At 37.0% G+C, this 18,753-nt stretch overlaps 1 protein-coding gene across 1 annotated transcript in view; it reads right to left on the minus strand.

Annotated features, from left to right (window-relative positions):
* Positions 1-18,753, minus strand: part of ASPM (assembly factor for spindle microtubules) — a gene marked incomplete at its 5' end in the record, with an annotated part of 30,485 nt that overhangs the window by 10,480 nt on the left and 1,252 nt on the right. Inside the window, 17 exons of the mRNA XM_082483771.1 lie at positions 783-5,408; positions 6,176-6,370; positions 7,318-7,446; positions 7,549-7,694; positions 7,781-7,997; positions 8,895-9,113; positions 10,068-10,153; positions 10,231-10,376; positions 10,477-10,652; positions 11,271-11,401; positions 11,479-11,620; positions 12,165-12,232; positions 12,418-12,663; positions 13,525-13,671; positions 14,427-14,528; positions 16,490-17,843; positions 18,210-18,353. Coding sequence (XP_082339897.1) covers positions 783-5,408; positions 6,176-6,370; positions 7,318-7,446; positions 7,549-7,694; positions 7,781-7,997; positions 8,895-9,113; positions 10,068-10,153; positions 10,231-10,376; positions 10,477-10,652; positions 11,271-11,401; positions 11,479-11,620; positions 12,165-12,232; positions 12,418-12,663; positions 13,525-13,671; positions 14,427-14,528; positions 16,490-17,843; positions 18,210-18,353 — 8,274 coding nt within the window. The remainder of the gene's footprint in view (positions 1-782; positions 5,409-6,175; positions 6,371-7,317; positions 7,447-7,548; positions 7,695-7,780; positions 7,998-8,894; positions 9,114-10,067; positions 10,154-10,230; positions 10,377-10,476; positions 10,653-11,270; positions 11,402-11,478; positions 11,621-12,164; positions 12,233-12,417; positions 12,664-13,524; positions 13,672-14,426; positions 14,529-16,489; positions 17,844-18,209; positions 18,354-18,753) is intronic.

Below are 18,753 nucleotides of genomic sequence, written 5' to 3' on the forward strand. Positions count from 1 at the left end.
ATGCTGACCACGCTTTTACTGCATCAATGATGGAAGGAAAAAACATCGCACTAAATACTTACCACTTCCTAGAGTGCCTCTGAGAAATCACAGATACAGTTGCACAGTAAGTTTCACGTGGTGCCATTCAAGGTACCAACCAAAACATATGGTAAGAATGCGGTTTCTCTCCTTACATTCCTTTTCAAAATGTTAGCTAGGCACTCAAATTAGTCTAGGACCATTTAATAGATCTAAACCAACTGAAAAGACTGACTTACTCACATCTTCCTAAATACGAGTCTTACAGAACACGGCAGTCATGCCTTTTTTGCCATTCACTTCACTTTACACCCAATACCAGTGTCCACTCATTTCAACATGTCAAGACAGCTTTCATTCACCTTCCAATCCAAGAAAACATTCATTAAGGTACTAATATTTATATACATGAAAGCCAGTTAGGACAAAAATATTCTTCAAAGAGCCACAGAAACATACACAAGCATCAGAACTCATCTGAAGTAGTTAAATTCTAGGGGAGAAACAAGAAAAAGGGGATGTTACTTTCCAACATGAGAACCTCAGCAAGGAAAGAGAGAACAGAGCTGAACTGAGACTCATTTCTGTGTGCTGTGGTAGTAAGCTTTATACACCTGCCACATAGTATACTTCAGAAATTGATTCTACTTTAACAGATAGCTTTAAACTGCTGCTTGCAAGAGCAGTAATCTTATAAAACCCACAAAAGAAAAAAACAACAGACCCACACCCCAAACCCACTACTATACATTCAAAATTACCTGAATTTTTATTGTGCTTTCTTTAAGTTTGTGAAACCTCTTCTTTTCAATGAATCCTCTAACTCTAGCCTGTACAATGATAATGTTCCTCCGGGTTTGTAAGTAAGTTGTTCTTTGGTATTTCATGGTCAAGTGGGATCGGTAGCACCTTTGTAAGACAACTGCTGCTTTTTTATAGCTTGTATACTGTGATTTAGTTTTATGCATTAAGTAATAGGCTCGTAACATAATAGCTGCTGCTCTAAGTCGAATAAATTTTCTACGCTGAACAGCCATCTGAAGAAAAGACTGAATCTTTCTTGCCGCTCGTATCTGCCTTGCTATTTTTCTTGCTTTCATACCACGGACGGCAGACTGAATAATTACTATGGCTCGTCTTTGAGCAGAATACTCTGCTTTCTGTAAACGAGCCCAGTGACATGCTCTGTACCACCTCTGAATAGCAACTGCTGAACTCTGAATCAACTTATAGCGAGTCCTTGTTCTCTGGCATCGGAACATGGACTGGATCATTATTGCTGCTGCTTTCTTTTCAAGAAAACGCCTCCTCTCTACACGCATTTTTAAGAATGATTGTATGCACCGTGCAGCAACGTTGGTTTTATACAACTGCCTAGCTTTTTTAGCACGAAAAGAAGATTGAAGGCAAATGACAGCCTTTTTTAGTTTTGCATAGTTTTCCATGTCAGCTTCTTTTGCCATTTTGGCTCTGAACCTTTGCTGTATAACTCTGACAGCCCAGCACAACTGTTTGTAATATCTATGCTGTATGTACATGCGATAACTAGACTGTATTACAATTGCTGAAACATGCATGATTTTCAGTTTCCGTCGTTCCTTCATGCCTCTATATGATGCTTGAATAACAAGAGCCGAATGCTTCATTGTCAGATATTTCTTTCGTTGATCCTTTCCTTTAATGTAGGATCGATAGTAGTTTTGTATAACAATAGCTGCAATTCTCATATTTTGATAGGACCTTCTAGTCCTGTGCATTTTGTAGGCTGACTGTATGGTACTAGCAGCTAAATGCATATGCTCAATACTCTTGCGCACTCTGATACCTCTGTACACAGCCTGTATACGAATAGTTGCTCTGCGAAGAGAAAGGTACTCCAAAGTATGCTGTCTTGACAGAAGCAAAGCTCTGTATCTCCTCTGAAAGACAAGGGTAGCTGCTTTAAGAGCGAGATATCTTTGACGTTCTCTAAAAGCTTTAAAATTTTTCTGAACAACAACAGCAGCACGGTGCATTTCTTGATGTTGTTTTTTTGCCTGCATGTTTCGAAAAGCCTTCTGAATACAAATTGCTGCTTTCTTTAATGAAGAGTAATGCTGTACTGCAATTTTCTTTAGCTTATTGGCTCTGTATCTTTTCTGTATTAGCTGGGTTGCCCACTGAACTTTTCTGTAATGGTGATACTCCCTATACATTCGGTAGTTTCTCTGTATTATAACTGCTGCTTCACGTATTTTCTTCAAGAAGCATCTTGTTTTCATTCCTCTATAGGCAGCCTGAAGAACTAAAACAGAATTGTACAGTTTTAAGTATTTTTCTCTCACACGCTTCCCTTCCCTGTAAGCACGATAACGTTGCTGTATGATTACTGAAGCAAGCCTGACAGCTTTATAAGAAATATAAGTTTTATGCATTCTTAATGTTGCTTGAATAACTGTAGCAGCTTTATGCATCTGCTGCATTTTTTTTCTTACAACAAAGCCTCTATAAGCAGACTGTATGATAACAGCAGCATTAAGGAAAGAGAGATATTTTTGACGTTGAATTTTTGCTAGTTTTGTTGCTCTATATTTTCTCTGAATTACAATAGCAGCTGTCTTAATGGAAAGAAAATGTTTTCTTTTGAGAAAAGTTCTATATCTTCTTTGGATAAGCTCAGCTGATTCACTCATAGTTCTTATAAGTCTTCTTGTTTTCATACCACGGAATGCAGCCTGGATACGAACTGTAGCACTTCTCATAATCATATAGTTGTGAACTTGTGAATCTCGCTCCTTACAAGCACGGAACCATTGCTGAATCTGTCTAGTTGCCAGCAACAATTTTCTGAAATCCCTCTGTTGTTTGCGCATTCGATAATAAGATTGTAATATTGCTGCTGACTGATGTTTAGTTTTTAAGTCTTGTCGGACCTTCATGCCTCTACAGGCAGCCTGAAGAATAATGACAGACGACTTAAGCTCCAAGTACTTTTTACGTTGTACTTTGCCTAAACAAAATGCTCTATATTGCCTTTGAATTATAATTGCTGCCATTCTCATTGCCTGATATTTTATGTTCATGCGATGCATCTTAAACATGGCTTGGATACAAACAGCTGCTTGATGCATATGGTGAATTCGTCGTCTAACTCTTACACCTCTGTAAATTGCCTGCACTTCGAGTGTGGCTTTTTTTAAAGACAAGTATTTCTGCCTTTGACATTTAGCAAGAATAATTGCACGATAATGCCTTTGAACTACGACAGCTGCAGATTTAAGTCTTTCATAGTCCTTTTTGGCCAGGTAAGATTTGAAGGCAGCTTGTATAGTTGTAGCAGCTTTGTTTAGTTTGCTCAATTGTTTCCTCACAGTCATCCCACGGTAAGCGGATTGCAAGAGTAACACAGCTGCCTTTGTTTTTAGATAAATTGCACGTTGATTTTTTTTCATACAGTGAGCTCTAAAGTATTTCTGGATCACTAGAGCGGCTTGTCTTAGTTTCTTATATCTTAGCTGATTTACATGCATTTTGTAATAGGACTGAATAATTGTCGCAAAATTGTGTTTCTTTTGAAGTGTTTTTCTCACAGTTTTCCCCCTCCATAATGCCTGAAGACGCACTACAGAGTTACGCAGCCGAACGTATTCTTGCCGTTGTTTCTGGCCTGTAACGCTGGCTCTGTAATGCCTTTGGATAGTTAGCACAGCATGGTTCATAAGTCTGAATTTTTTCAGAGCCATGAATTTTCTGAAGGCAGACTGTATCTTAGTAGCAGCAACATGTTGTCTTCGAATCTGTTTCCGTACCTTCCAGCCACGAAAAGCTGCTTGTAGAGAAAGCACTGCCGCTCTTGCCATTAAGAAGTTCAGCCTTTGCTGGTTACCAGTCTTATAACTTCTGTACCACTTCTGAATCACGATGGAGGCCTGAACCATTGCCTGATGTTTCATTCTTGCAGCATGAGCTCTAAAAGCAGTTTGAATTTTAATAGCAGCTCTATATTCAAGTTTAAGCTTTTTGCGTACTTTATAACCCCTGTAGGCTGCCTGTAAGCACACAGCTGCTTTTTTAAGTTGTAAGAACTCCTGCTTCTGATACAGTTGCTTTTTGTATGCCCGATAACGTTTTTGAATAACAACAGTAGCACTATAGATGCTTAAATAACGTTGCCTGTCCCTTCTCATTCTGTAGCGTGCCTGGAGAAATACTGCCATCTCCCTCCACCTTTGCGTTTGTTTCCTGACAAGATAGCCTCGAACCACAGCTTGAATTCTTATGCAAGCTCCCTTCAATTTCCTATAATCTTCTTTACATTGAAGAGCGTATCTATGAGACCGATACTGTCGCTGGACATAAAGTGTCGCCTCCCTTAATGCACAATAATGCTTACGTGCTTGCCTCATCTTGACAAAAGCTTGAATCTTCACTGTTGCCGCTTTCAAGCTTTTAAATCTCTTCCGGACAATATAAGCACGGTAATTTGACTGAATTTTTATCACAGATCTCAATATACGAGCCTTTTTCCTAGCTTCCATTCCTCTGTAGGCAGACTGTAGGACAATAGCAGCCAGACGCATCCTCTGGAAAGAAGCAGCTGCTTTTTTAGAAGTGACATGTGCCCTATACCAAGCTTGAATTACAGAAGCAGCATTTTTCATCTCTTTGTACCTTTTTACTTGTTGGTATTTTCTCACATGTGACTGCAACGTAGTAACAGATTTTTTTAATCGTAAAAATCTTAATTTCTCTTTTTTCATTCTCCACAGTGCTTGAACAACACAAACTGCTTTTGTTTGTCTGTATAGTTTACGTGCTTTCATGCCTCTAAAAGCAGCTTGGAGAAGTATCACTGCTGCACGCTTTTGCAAATAGTACTCTCTTTCAATTTTTCCTAGTTTATAAGCTCTGTAATACTGCTGAATTGTCACTATTTTTACCCTGTGTTCCTTGTAAATACGTCTAGCCAGCTGACACCGGTACCAAGCCTGAATCTTGATTACACTTTGCTTAATATGTAGATACTGCTTCAGATCTCTGTGCATCCTATACCAAGACTGAATGACAAGGGCAGCCCTCTTTCTCTTAGCCAGTTTTGAAGATTGCCATTTTCGGAAATAAGTCTGAAGCACTAAAGCTGCTTTAGTTTTCTGTTGAATTTTGTATTTTCTCCATCTTCTGAATGCAGACTGAATAGTAAGTGCTGATGTCTTTAAGATTTCGTATCTTTGCCGATCTCTCTTTGCTAACTTAGATGCACGCAGATGACTCTGAATTGTAACAGTAGCCCAAACAATTCGTTTATATGCAGCAACAGCCTTCACCATCCTTATCCTTGCTTGTACAAAGATAACGTAGTATCTTAGCTGTAAATATCTCTTCCTAGCAGAGTATCTCCTCCAATAAGCCTGCAGGAAAAAGCAGAACATTTCGTGTTTTTGTCATATCTCAAGTTAAGCCTAAGTTTGAGAACTACAGACTTTTTAAGATTTTTTATTCCTACTTAATCCTTACAAAGATAAGCCTAGATATCTACATTAAAAAAAAAAGCGCCAAATGCATGAATCATTGCTTTTTTTAAGCATTTTAAATTCTGGTAAAACGCTAAATTTGCCTAGGCAACAAAAAGATTCCCTTTTAAACTATTTGATAAATCAGTGATTCTTTAATCTCCATTCCAAAAAAAAAGTCTTAAGAAGATAATATTTAGCTTTGGGTAATAGAGAGGAAAGTATATTGAGAAACTAAATTAACTGCTGAGCTACCAGTTGGTAGCTAATGTCTGCCATTTTGAATGTGCCCACCATTGGTGTCATAACACTAGGAGAGTAATTTCTTTTTTTAAAAGCTTCGTCAGTAATGTTCAGCAGCTGCAAAGGGGCAAGCCAACACAGTTTGATCAGTCCTTACATTGACTGTTTTAAGGCTCAGTGTTTTAATGTCTATGGTATACCAAAATAGTCACTAATTGTCAATTTAATAGCACATTACCATTTCTCTCTGAAGAGAGAAAGTTACCAAAACATCTCAAAAGCTGGGGGTGGTGGTGGAGAGGAATTACATTTTCATGAAGACATCAGTTGCTGCAAGGAGAACCAATGACCCTGAGCAAGCCTTTTCCTTAGAGGTTTCGGAGGGTTTCCTAGCTCTATAATCTCATTTTAGATCGTATTACCTGAATGACTGTGGCAGATTTACTTATGGCTTCCTCCAGTTTTGCCTTTTTCAGATTTAAAAAAGTCATCCTGGCTAAGTATCTTCTCCAGTGCTTCTGAATGAAAACTGCTGCATTCACTTTCCTCAGGATGCGCCGATGACACAAGAAGTTTATTGCAGATTTTTGAATTATCCGAGCAGCTCTGTCTCTTTCCTATGAAGAGTGAATTTCCACTGAACGATTAGGATTGGAATTTCTCACTCAAGTTTTTGATGTATTAAAATAAGTATCTAAAGTAATTTCATAAAAATTAGGCTTGTTGATAAAATAACTACATAAGTATAACTTCTGCTCCCTTCCACACCACAGATTATTAGAATATAATTTCACTTGAACCCTGTTTCAACATCGAATAATATGCATCGCAGACACAGTGGTAGCATTTATAAACCTTAATGGCATCATAGTTTTAAAACCATCACAAGATCTGGTATAACTACCAGAAAAGCAAGAAACAAAATATCAAAACTCATGTGACTCAACTCAAAACACTGGTGAGGTTTAGCTCCTGAAAAAAAATACAAAATCCATGCAGAAGTTGAATTACTCTTTTCATCTTGTAGACATTACCAGGAATTAAAAATTAACTACTCCTTTTTTGTTTTAAGGAAGTGCAACTATTTTATATTTGAACTATTGGGGAAAAGGCTTAAGGGGTGACATGCTTTAATCAGAACACGAGAGAAAAAACGGTAGCCTTTAAACAAATGTAATTATTTCATAAGATTCTTAAATGAAAGTGGTTTTAGTAGGTTACATCAAGAAGGCCATATATTTTGATAATAAAAATGGTACTCATTAATAGGCACTGGAGCAGATTGCCCAGAGAAGTTGTGGAGGCCCCATCCCTGGAAGCATACAAGGCCTAGATGAATGGGGCTTCAAGCAACCTGGTCTAGTGGAAAGTGTCCCTGCCCATGGCAGGGGGGCTGGAACTAGATGATTTTCAAGGTCCCTTCCAACCCAAAATATTCTAGGATTCTATGAATTTAAATACCAGTATCATTCTAATAAATCTGTATACTCCAAACGGTGACTTTATGTTCTTTTTTAGTATTTCTCAAAGTAGATACTATGAATATTGCACAGGCAAAGAGTACCTGAGAAAGTTTCAGTTCCCTTTTCAGCCTGTAATTCCTCCAAGCAGACTGAATTAGTCGAGCAGCTCGAGTTTCTTGCCGAAGATCTAGAAGCCTCGAACACAGAAATGATACGTAGGTAATAACAACCTATATAAACAAAGAAAACAGCAAGTTAAGGGCTAGACGGAAGACCAGGACATGTTCACAGGACAGCAGAACAGGTTTACACCAACTCTAAAGGCATCTTACCTTCTCATCAGGAATTGTATTTGACATGTCTGAGTGATGAATCATTGCTGGTATTCCACCGAGGTCGGAAACTGCAGCATTGATCAGCTGGAAGTTTTTCCTTTCGTTCTCCAAGAGTTGTTTGTACAGGACTGAGGCAGATACAGCTTTGCAAGGAGAAAATGTTTGTCAAATCAAGTTGTGCATAAAAGAAATAGATTTAATGTGCATCTCTGTGCATCAAATAACTCACTTTGGTCAAATGTTCCTTCCATAACATTTAGAGAAGTATCAGACTCTGAACAGGATGAGGAGGAAGAGTTTAGTCCCACTGTATGAGTTCTTGAGCATTCTACTGTTTGAGTTGTACGTTGGCACACAGCTTCCAAAGGCACATAACATGGATGATAATGATGAATCAAATGACATAATACTCTACCATCTGAGAAACACACTGTGAAGTTTTCCACCTGTTAAACAAAACACAGCAAGATGCAAGTTCCTTGATTTTGTAACCAGTTAATTGGTATAAACTGGATATAGAATTTGTTATATTGTACCTTTGAAAGTGATCAAGTACAAATTTTTTTTGAACCAAAAAAATTTAGGAAATTACTGCTTCGTTTGAATGACTGTACAGTGATATACAGCTGTGAGAAACCGGAAACAAAGATGTGTGATTCACTATACAGTGAATCTCCAAGGGAAACATTTAAGAAACCAAAAAGAAAATCTTTCTACAGAAGAATCCCCAAGAAATTTCTACAGATACCTTTACACTAGGTATTCAGCACAGAAATAAAACTGATGCAAGTTCAGAGCTTAAGTGCTCTATCTTGCCCTTCAGAAAAAATAGCAGGTGTGACTGTATTCTGACCAGAGACAAGTCTCTGAACACAGCTTCTCTTCTTGGAAGGAACAAACAGCATGACCCTTCTAAACAAACATCTCCTTGAGGAGAGGAATCCCTCTTACCCCAAACATTAGTTTAATTCTCAAGCTTCCTATAAATGGTGAAAATTTTATGCACAAATACTTTTGGGATGAATGCTCACTAAAAAAAACACCTCAAACAATTCCATATTCCAGCAAAAATGTTCCATTTTTGAAACGCATTTTTATGCATAAGACTAACTGGAAGGGCTGATCCTTTTGCCCAGATTTGTTTAAAGGGAGAGCTGCAGCTAAACCCACAGAAAGACGGTTATTTCAAATCAGACTAATCAAAGTCCAGAAGGATTTTTAAAACTAATTACCATTGGCTGCTACTACATATTGGACGGTTTGAAGAATTCTGCTCTATAAAGAATAAACATTCTTATGACTGCAAAGGATGTATTTGCTGAAATGTACATAAAACTACTTACCTTGATATTGTAAAATCCACAAACAGCATTAACCCATGCCATCAGCAGCTTCACATTTTCACTGTGGCATTGAGGGGAGGAGTTACTACTATTATCTTCTTGTACGCTACAACAATTTGGAGAAGTCTTGAGAGCACCCAATTGTTTTTTTCTTTTGTGTGCATTCTTTAAAAACTCAATTTCTTCTTTTAACTGTTCCACGTTAAGAAAAACATCCACCTGTTAGGAAGGAGAGAAAAAAAAAAAAATTTCACCAACAGTCTGACATGTCACGCATTATAGCAGCTGGATGCACAGGCTTTAGATATGGCATTTTAAAGAGAAGCAAACTCCCACGACTTAGCAGTACCTGCCACACTGAATCAGTAGTGGATAATCTGGACTTGCCAGCATAGATGGCAGTGTCTGCTACCAGCCGCTTCAGATAAAAGAACCTAAACCCACACTCCCACTGTTCTGTATAGAACACTTACTTCATTAGTTAATAGTTGGGGGAAACAAGGAAATTGCCTGAAACAGCCTGCGTAATTTCACCATACTTTCAGAGGATTTGAGCTGGTGTTGTAATCCTCTGAGAAGATTTGGAGAACAAGTAACATATCCACAGGGCTTGGATAAAGCCACTCCTCACCGAAATGATTTCTTTAATCAAAAGTAACGTAACTGTGACAACATGCATCAAGAGAACTAATCGGAAGAAGGTAACTACTCAACACTGTAACAGTAGTTAAGAAACAAAGTAGTTCCATTTGGGTTTTATTATGTTCTTCTGGCTCTCCAACAGTTCTGTGGCTACAGTTTTTGAAATTCTTGCTTTAGATATAGTTAATTGTACTTATACTCCTGACTACCAAGTGGTGAAATTCCACCTCAACTTGTATCAATTCTGTTGGTAGACAGCATAAAATCAAAACTTAAGATTTTTCCAAGACTTTGTATGAGTGTATATAAGAAAAAGCACATTTGAAATGCTATCTAAACTGTTTTGTTAGGGAACAATTAGCAGATTTAGGTAAAGTTTGCATGGCACTTTGTGAAATGATCTGCTTTGTATGTTCAAATTTGATTAGTGGAGGCTTTCACAGACGACAAATATTCCTGAAGGACTGGTGGTTTTATTATTGCTCATCTGTAACTAGAAGCCAGCAAACAAAGTAAGTAATTGAAAAGTACCTGAAAAGCAAAGACAATTTTCCACAGGAGTGCTAATGTTCGTTCTCTGTGTCTATCCACAATATCCCTGGAGTCAATTGAAGCTCCTATCAAATAAAAAAAGGAATTAAGTGTGTACTAGTTCTCCGATCCACTTAGAATAACCCTGATTTCTAGGCCTTACCACTTTCATCTTTCAAGTGAATTCCTCGCTCTTTAAGGACATTAAGAACAATGTCAACATTATGCATCTTCTGTAGACGACTTATTGCAGGAACTCTCAGTTGTTTTGAAAGATTCCAGTTTTTGGTGAGAAGTTCCATTGTCCTCCTAACAAAAGGAATTTCACAGTTTAATGCCTTATCTGAGCTCATCTTAAGTATTATATAAAAGAAAATAAATAGTTCAAAATAGTTCTGTATCAACGCACACAAGACGAATGCCACATTGTAAGTCCACAGCCAGATTTGTTACAGCAAAATCGAATTCATCAAGTGGAGTTTGAGTATGACTGACAGGTAGTCCTAGGAAACCAAGATGGCGGGAAAGGTCGCCTTCACCACTCAGGAAGTCCCGAGAAAACGCAAGCAGAAGGTCTTTGCTAGCCTAAAAGGAGAAAAAAAAAAAAAAAAAAAAAAAAAAAAGAAGATAATCTTAACACTGCAATATTTGTCAAGTAAAATAAAATTTTCATCCCCTGTCCCCCAAATTGCATTCCATGTTTCCATGTCTAGTATTGGAAATGATAATTTTCTTTTTTTAATTTATTTTTAGCTAGTTCAACACAGCTTTAATTTTCATCATACGTGGCTACCACGTCACTGAAAGCACCACCAAATTCAGGAACACTTTTTCCTCAGTCTGCCTGTCTATATAGTATAAACTCAAGAAAAGTGATTTTATTTGAACATAACAGATTTGTTAAGCAAAGCCTTTGTATGACAGATGTTGCATAGTATCTTTTCACAGCAAAATAACAGAAAAAAAACAAACAGAAAAGCCCATCAAACCGACCTGCAGTTAAGAGCAGCTGCAGTACACTAGAGTGATATTTAAAAATAAGGCAAAAGCTTAGCTTAGAGAGGAAAGCCAAATAACGCAAGATAATGGAGTCTTCCTACAGGCAAGACTTGTTGAAGAAAAGCACATAGATTAAAAAAAAAAAAAATTGCATTGAGTCTCAGGACAATATTGGAGGTAGATATGAAATCACAGCTCTCTTACCTTGAACTCTGCATCTTTACAAAAGAGGCAAGGGTCATGCTCAATCATTCTGGACCGTTTGGCACAATCCAGAAAGCAAACTAACAACAGCAGTTTTTTCAGTGTGAATTTTGACAAAGCCTCTTCATGACCTAAAAAAGAGAACCCACTAAGTGATAGTTCAAAAATTAAATGCTAAAAATAACCTATTTTGGGAAGTACTAGTTACCTTCTCGGTAAAGGTGAGGCACAGTGGGATGTCTGTATTCGGCTGCAATGTCAGGGTTCCAAAGCAAGCGATTAAGGATAAATATCGCTAAACCCATAACATCACTATTGCTCTCCAAAGCTATCAGTTCTCCATAAACAGTCTAATATGAAAGAAGGAAGAAAAAGCAGAACTGTTAAAATTACCTTAAATACTATGAGGTTTTGTTGAATGACGTTACTGAAATTCTGAAGTAGTAAATCGTAATTAGTCTCTAAAAATCAATCAGTTTTTCAAATCAGTCAGTGACGGATAAAACTAAAGGAAATTTCAGGACATCCAGTCTCATGTCAAAGCACGTATGATCATCTGCATCTGAGAAATCAATCAGGAACTTCCTTAAGAGAACTACATTTTTCTCCAGTTTAGTAAAGGGTGAAACTGACAGGAAACTGCTTTTGTGTTATTGGTCAGGGAGTTAACTTCCACTCACCTTGATTAAATATTTTCCTTTTTAATAAGGTAAGCACTTTTTTAAAGCAAGTCTGCTGTAATAATTTAAAGGAGATGTAAACGTGCTATAACTGAATTGAACCTACCTGAACTAGTAAAACAGAAAACACAAAGAAACCTGAAACATCCCCTACTAAAAAAAATTGCTAGATGTCCTTTAAACTTTGGTTATAGACCATAAATTCTGCACTTACCTCCAGACCTATACGCAGCCACAAAGGGTTGTAAGATAAAAGCCAGTTAAGGATTTTCTGCCTCTCTCCTGCAAGAGAACATCTTGTAATATTACACCCAGCAAACACTTCATATTATAGCAAAAAGTTCTATCAACCAATGTTAGATTAAACCAACTTAGTGTGTGAATAATCCTTCTTCTACTTACAAGAAAAGAATAATCCTTCTTCTACTTACAAGAAAAGAGAGGATGCAAAGTTTTAGTATTCTTACCTACATCTTTCCAGAGATGTCTGTCTCTACGAACTAGCAAACGCCTAGTTTCAATCTCAACTTCCAGCTTCTTAATAGCTTTTACCATTGTTTCAGATGTAAACAAACGGCATGCATCACGTCTTAACTTATTCAGCTTACGACGAGCTGTATAAGCTTTTAGAGATGCTTCATCTTTTGTTGGTGCTTTAGGAACACTGATTTTACGATGGTTCTCTTCTCCCAAGATAAGAGCAGCTGCATTTACTGTTTAAACACACACAAAAAGTATGCATTTACATCTCAAAGGTAGCTTTGCCCACCTCATTTTTTTTTTCCCCTCTCTAAGTTCACATTTTATTATTTTCATTCTGACTAATGATTTTATCCCTGAGGAAGCTTATCAGCTGTTGCACTAAACATATATGGTGAAGTACACGTATATGAGTCAAATATTCAATATAACAACGCTTATTTCATAAGCGAGCAGTGCTAGGAATTCAGTTTTAAGATTAATTGCAAAATCTCCAATTTTTTAGATTGAAGCTAAAGATAGAGGAAAAAAGTATGTTACCACCCTTTTAGTAAAGTGTCAACTATAATGTTTTTCAGCAAGTAGGGATTTCCTACTCAGCACTCACTGAGGAGCGCCACAGCCACACGTTCCAGCGTGTATTTATTTCTGCAGCTCCCTGTTCAGGTGTGTGGCATGCTTGGCATGAGCAAGTGTGCCATCCACAGTTATCACAAAGGGAAAATAGACTCTGAAAAGGGTTAGACAGTTATACAATTCCGCTAGGATGGGCAGCACTGTCTCCAATGTGAGAACTGCTTTTGGTTTAGCATATTGTGTGTTTTCTAGCATAACCACCACTGAGACACATTACCAAATATTTGGTTTATGATTACCACAGCATTAAGTCAAAGGCTGAAAAGGGAAACACGGGTTATGCATAAAAATTAAAACCCAAAAAATCTACTCTTACCCAAGAGCTTAGTACTACAAAACCTAAAGTGACAAGATGGGACTAGTGTTAAGCTAGCACCAGTATTCTTTAATATTAATAAAGCACATTATGTAATGTTCCTAAACATTACAAGACAAAGTAAAAATTCTTGTACTCTTACCTTGTGAGGTGTTTGTTTTTACACTGAAGTCATCAGGAGTAAGTACAAAATTCAACCACCAGGTGAAACCTCGTTGTTGCTTCTCCTTCCAACGTTCGTCATAAAACATGTTTTTAGCAGCAAAGGGCATTGGGTGCCTAGGGATGACTTAATAAAAAAAAAAGAAAAAAATTTAAAAAATAAGTCTCTCCAGTTCTTGAAATGTTTGATAATCAATATGCATTTCATTGCGGAAAGAATTAACGTTTGACACTCCATTTAGCACCACAGCAGAAAAAAGCAGATTGTTAGAATCTTCAGTGACTTGCAGATCAGTCGCCATTAAATAAATTTCAGCCACAAAACACAGATTAAGTTATTTACGCACTAGAACAAAGACAAGATTTCTAGAACCCAGACCGTTTGCAATGCATATCTTGAAGCAAAACCAAGCTGAGTCAGATTACATCCAGAAAGAACAATTTTATAGATGCATTTTTCTGATCAGGTCAACTTAGTATTATTTGCTCTGCAAAATCAGAGCTAAGCTGGTAAGAAACTTTCTCTTCTTAGGTATTGTTGTTGTATTAAAACGTTATTGTACAGAAGAGGCATTTCACTGATAACCATCGGTCAGCTGGGAACATATGTGTAATGTAGCTTTTACACTTACAGGCAAAACTGGAGGAAAACAACATTTACCTTCAGCTATCCATGTGTCGCAACCAATTTCCTCATGAGTAGTCAAAATGGAACATAGGACGTTACACACATTTTTCTACTAGACATAGATTCATTGTAGGTACAATTTTCTATTTCATCTCGACTCTAACCAGTTGGGTCTTACCAATCACTAGCAGTCCAGCTATTGTGACATTCAGTTCAGTTTATACTGTTTTACTAAATACCAGGAGTTTGCCTACCTGTTTTCAGTGGTTTCACAAATGTCAGGTGAGACTGAGCCAATCCAGGGATGGGTTTACTAACCCTGTTGGTAGTTTTAGATGCTTTCTGAAGTGAAGACCCTACAAGCATTAACACACAAATATGTCAGTGAAAGTTAACGTATAAAGGTTCATATCACTTATAAAGCATGGAACTCGAGTAACTGCCCATGAACCCATATGAAATACCAGTAATTTCCTGTTGATGGAAAAAGTTAAACAAAGCAGTTTGACTACAATCAAAAGGGAAAAATAGCTAAGAGTAAATAAGTGCTATTACATTTCACAGTTCTTCCATGCACTAAGGAAATGTAGTGTTAGCAATTCATTATCATATGGCTAGAAACACTAAGCTGATTGGTAAAAACATTCATTACAACACGTGAAAGTGTGTATTCTATAAGCATCTGAGGTAAGAGGTATGACTTTTTAGGGATTGACTCACCTCTTCCCACAGATAGATGGCATACTACATTGATACTCCTTTCAGAGCAGCCTGACTTGTGTTAGTTTAGGCATCAAGGCACTAGGCTACTAAGTATTACCCACCACAAAGCAGTAGAAGGACTTAAACACAAGGAAAAAAATGCAGATCTAGGCTTTCTGAACTCTCAACATACAGGAATATATCCTTTTAGCACAATCACTTTGTTACATTTACATCAAACAAAGGATTAAAAAAGTATGCTGTTGCAAATGGACTATAGTTGCTGCCTGACATCCCCTAACATGATGGCACTTTAGAAACAAAAAAGATAGAGATCATAAATTACAGGTTGCACTCTCCTGCTTAACTGAAGGAGTGTTTTTCATAGAATGTTCACATCTAGAGAAGTGAAGGCATCATTCCAATCTCTCATGCACTTCTAATAAATTTTAAATATATTCTGATAATTTTTAATAGGTTGGATCTCAAGTGGATTAAATTAATGATGGGCATTTCAAAGTTAACTTTTAGTAGTGAAATATGATTTTTCTTAGTGAAGCCTAGAGACAATGCCTATGTAATTAAAAGAATAACAGGTTATATTTCTCAAGAAAAATTGTCAAGAAGAACATAACTCAAAGCTGTCATCATTTTTGTATTTCACAACTACGATTAAGAGACACCAAAGTCATTTTGGGCTCACCGAATACTTCCTTGTCCAACCCACCTATCCTTACCCTAACGGATGAATAGAAATAACCTGGTAGATTACACAGCTTTTCCCACTGCACACTGACACTGTTTGTGTGTTATGCTTTTATGTAGATTATCTTAAAAAGCCTGAAATCAAAGTGCATTACTGAAAGCCCCAAATCAAATCTAGATCACAGAACGTATCATTTGAACTGAAAAAAACAGCATGTTATTTTGATCCGAAAGCCATGATGAATTTTTCCTGTTAGTTATACTGCAGGGACTGCATAGAGATTCTGCAAATTAAGTGCTTCTTTCAGTTACAGACCCTCATTCTTTTTATATTCCAGAGCATACTTAGGAACAGAACGTTCAGAAAACCCAAAATACACTAAAATACAAGAAGACAGCTTCTTCTGATCTTCAAGCAACAAAGTACTGGCAAACTCTGAAGAGAAAAAGATGCTACACAAGGCTGACAACAAGCCAATTACAGACAGTGAAAAGCAGGCAGTGTGAACAAGACTTGGGAACTACATATTTGAAAACCTGACAACAGCGGTGGAGTCATATATTCACAATGGTAAGCGTACACGACAGAAATCTTGTGCAGTGAGTAAGTTTCTAGTAAATTTGAATTACATAACAGAGGTTCTGCTTGAGAACTACCAGATACTTCTCCTGTTACTGTCATTAACAAGGTTTACAAAATAATAGAGTAAATTTGAAGCCATACATATCCAAAACTCTGACCTAGTTGTCAAATTTTTAAAATGCAGCTAATATCCAACAAAATTGCAAAGGCCCACATTTCAGAGCTATGAAATATTCCTGACTCTTCGTAGACAGATCAGTTTGCTACACAAATTTCAAAATCAAAGGAATTTTTCAGAAAGTGGTAAATGAAGGAAATGCTGCTCACCAGCTTTCTTTCTCTGCCCTGCTCTCTCTCGGTTTGTGCATTTGAAGGCTGATGGTCTCATAGTAGCATGAGTTTTATTGTCCACACTAGATGTAAGAGTTCTTTTTCTTTCCACTTCTTCCACATACTCTGGAGCTGTAACTCTGCTGTTTTCTACATATATCTCACTTTTTCTCTTACGACACAAAGTTGATCCAGTAGAAGATGAATTTATTTTGTCATTTTGACACTTATTTTCTGCTGAAACAGGACCTATAACTGGAAGGCGTTTACATATTTCTGCTTTTGCATGCACAGGCATCAAATTAGCACTTTCCATTATTGCTTTACTAAGGCATTTTTTAGATTTTGGCTGGACGATTTCCATTCTTTTGTCTTCAGCAGCATCAGGCTTACTTTTTATGACAGTGGCAGAAAGAACTGGACGTTTTTTTGGTTGCTCCCTCCGAGAACAACTGTGAGTCTGAAACTCCTCTGCAGAAGGAACACTGACGTGATTTTCTTTGGGTTTGTCACAATGAAGTACCTGTGACTCTACATTATGCATCTCAAAGACTTCACTTAAGTTGTGTTCTATATGAACATGTGTTTTTGTCTCTACATCTCCATTTTTTTCCCATTCTGAGGGTAGGAATTTCTTTATAAAATAAGTCTCTGTAGTAGACGATATTAAAGCTGTCTCAAGTTTAGGAGTCTTTGACTGCTTATCTGACAAGTTGTCTTTCACAAATTGATCAGGTGACAGGATTGGAACAGACTGCTCTATTATATCTATATCCACTTGATAACTGTCATTGACAAAAGAATCTGGACTTAAAATTCTCCTTGTACTTAAAGCAGGCACAGATGCTGAGTGTCCTGGAGTGCAAACTGGTGAGAGCGTACGATTAAGAATTACTTCATTGTTTGAAATTGGCGGTTGTGTTAATCCAGTAGAACTGTATGCACTTTCAGTTGTTAATTCATTGTGTTCATTAACAAATTTCTTGATGTTACGGCTGTCTATTTCAGGCAATAACTCCTCACCTACAGCAGCAGCAATATCCGAGAAAGTAGTAGATCTTCTCATTGCAAGTGGAGTGCAAACAGTGTTATGATCTTCCTCCAGCATAGGTGCAATAGGAGATATAGGCAATTTATTTTCCAAGCCAATGAAAGGGTCATTTCCTGGGGATATACTATTTTGCACTGTGTTCTGATTTTCACATGGCTGAAGTGGGCTTCTAAGTCTATCCACCTTCTGGGAAACTTGAAAGGTTTTATTAACAGTTTTAACTTTTGAAGTATTTTTGACATTTTTTGAAGCAGATGTTTCTGAAGAGTTTTTCTTTTTTATAGTATCCCAAAGACTCTTCTGAAAAAGAACCATAAATGAAAGTTAGTATGCTGACTTTCTACATACTCTTATGTGTAAAAGTGAACATTACCAATGCATTCATTCAAAGTCTAAAAATGCTACAAAAAGAACACCTAGTTCAAAATTCCCTATACGTTATTTCCAGGCTTGTGAACAGCTTTTTTGGTCATGTTTTAGTTTTATTCTCTAAGCTGTAATGCACCAGTATCTACTTTCCAAGCCAGCTGAAAAACTTTGAAGACAGTAGGCATTCCCAAATTTATCAATTCTTAAGTCTCCTTCACTGAATTTTCTACTAATAAAAACAATATCTGTGTCAGCTATGCCAAATAGAATTAAGACACATAATAAACACACACTCACCTTTTTCTTTGGAGGCTGCTCAGCAATACCCAGGATCACAGCCTGATGCTTTACAATGCCATTAATAACAAAAGTTACCAGTTCTCTGACTTTTCCTTCTTCTAATGGTGTCCATGTTACAGAAACAAAGATTCTTTGACCTGACTATTGGAGAAAAATAAATGCTTAATATTTAGCACTTAGCTACACTTATGTAACATGAAAGATAGAGTAATCAAATCAAATGAGAAGCTGTATACAGAAGTAACATATTCCAACATGAAATGATAAACAATTGTTAAATGTTTAAATGTCAGTTTTTCCCCTCTGACATCTGAATTTAAGCAACCTCTATCAAAAACGTTGGCTTACTAAAAGGACATATACCTCATAATGGAACTCTAATGAGAAGCAAGCAACAACACAAATAAATACAACACGAAGTAAAAAGGACAAGATTTGAGTAAAGGTAAATAGAAGAAATTACATAATTTTTCGCACATATTAAGCAAATAAGTCCTCTAAAGTAATTTTGAGATAATTATGTTTGGTCTAATAATCAGAA

The sequence above is a fragment of the Vanellus vanellus genome (assembly GCF_965231255.1).
Source record: "Vanellus vanellus genome assembly, chromosome: 5".
Taxonomy (NCBI): domain Eukaryota; kingdom Metazoa; phylum Chordata; class Aves; order Charadriiformes; family Charadriidae; genus Vanellus; species Vanellus vanellus.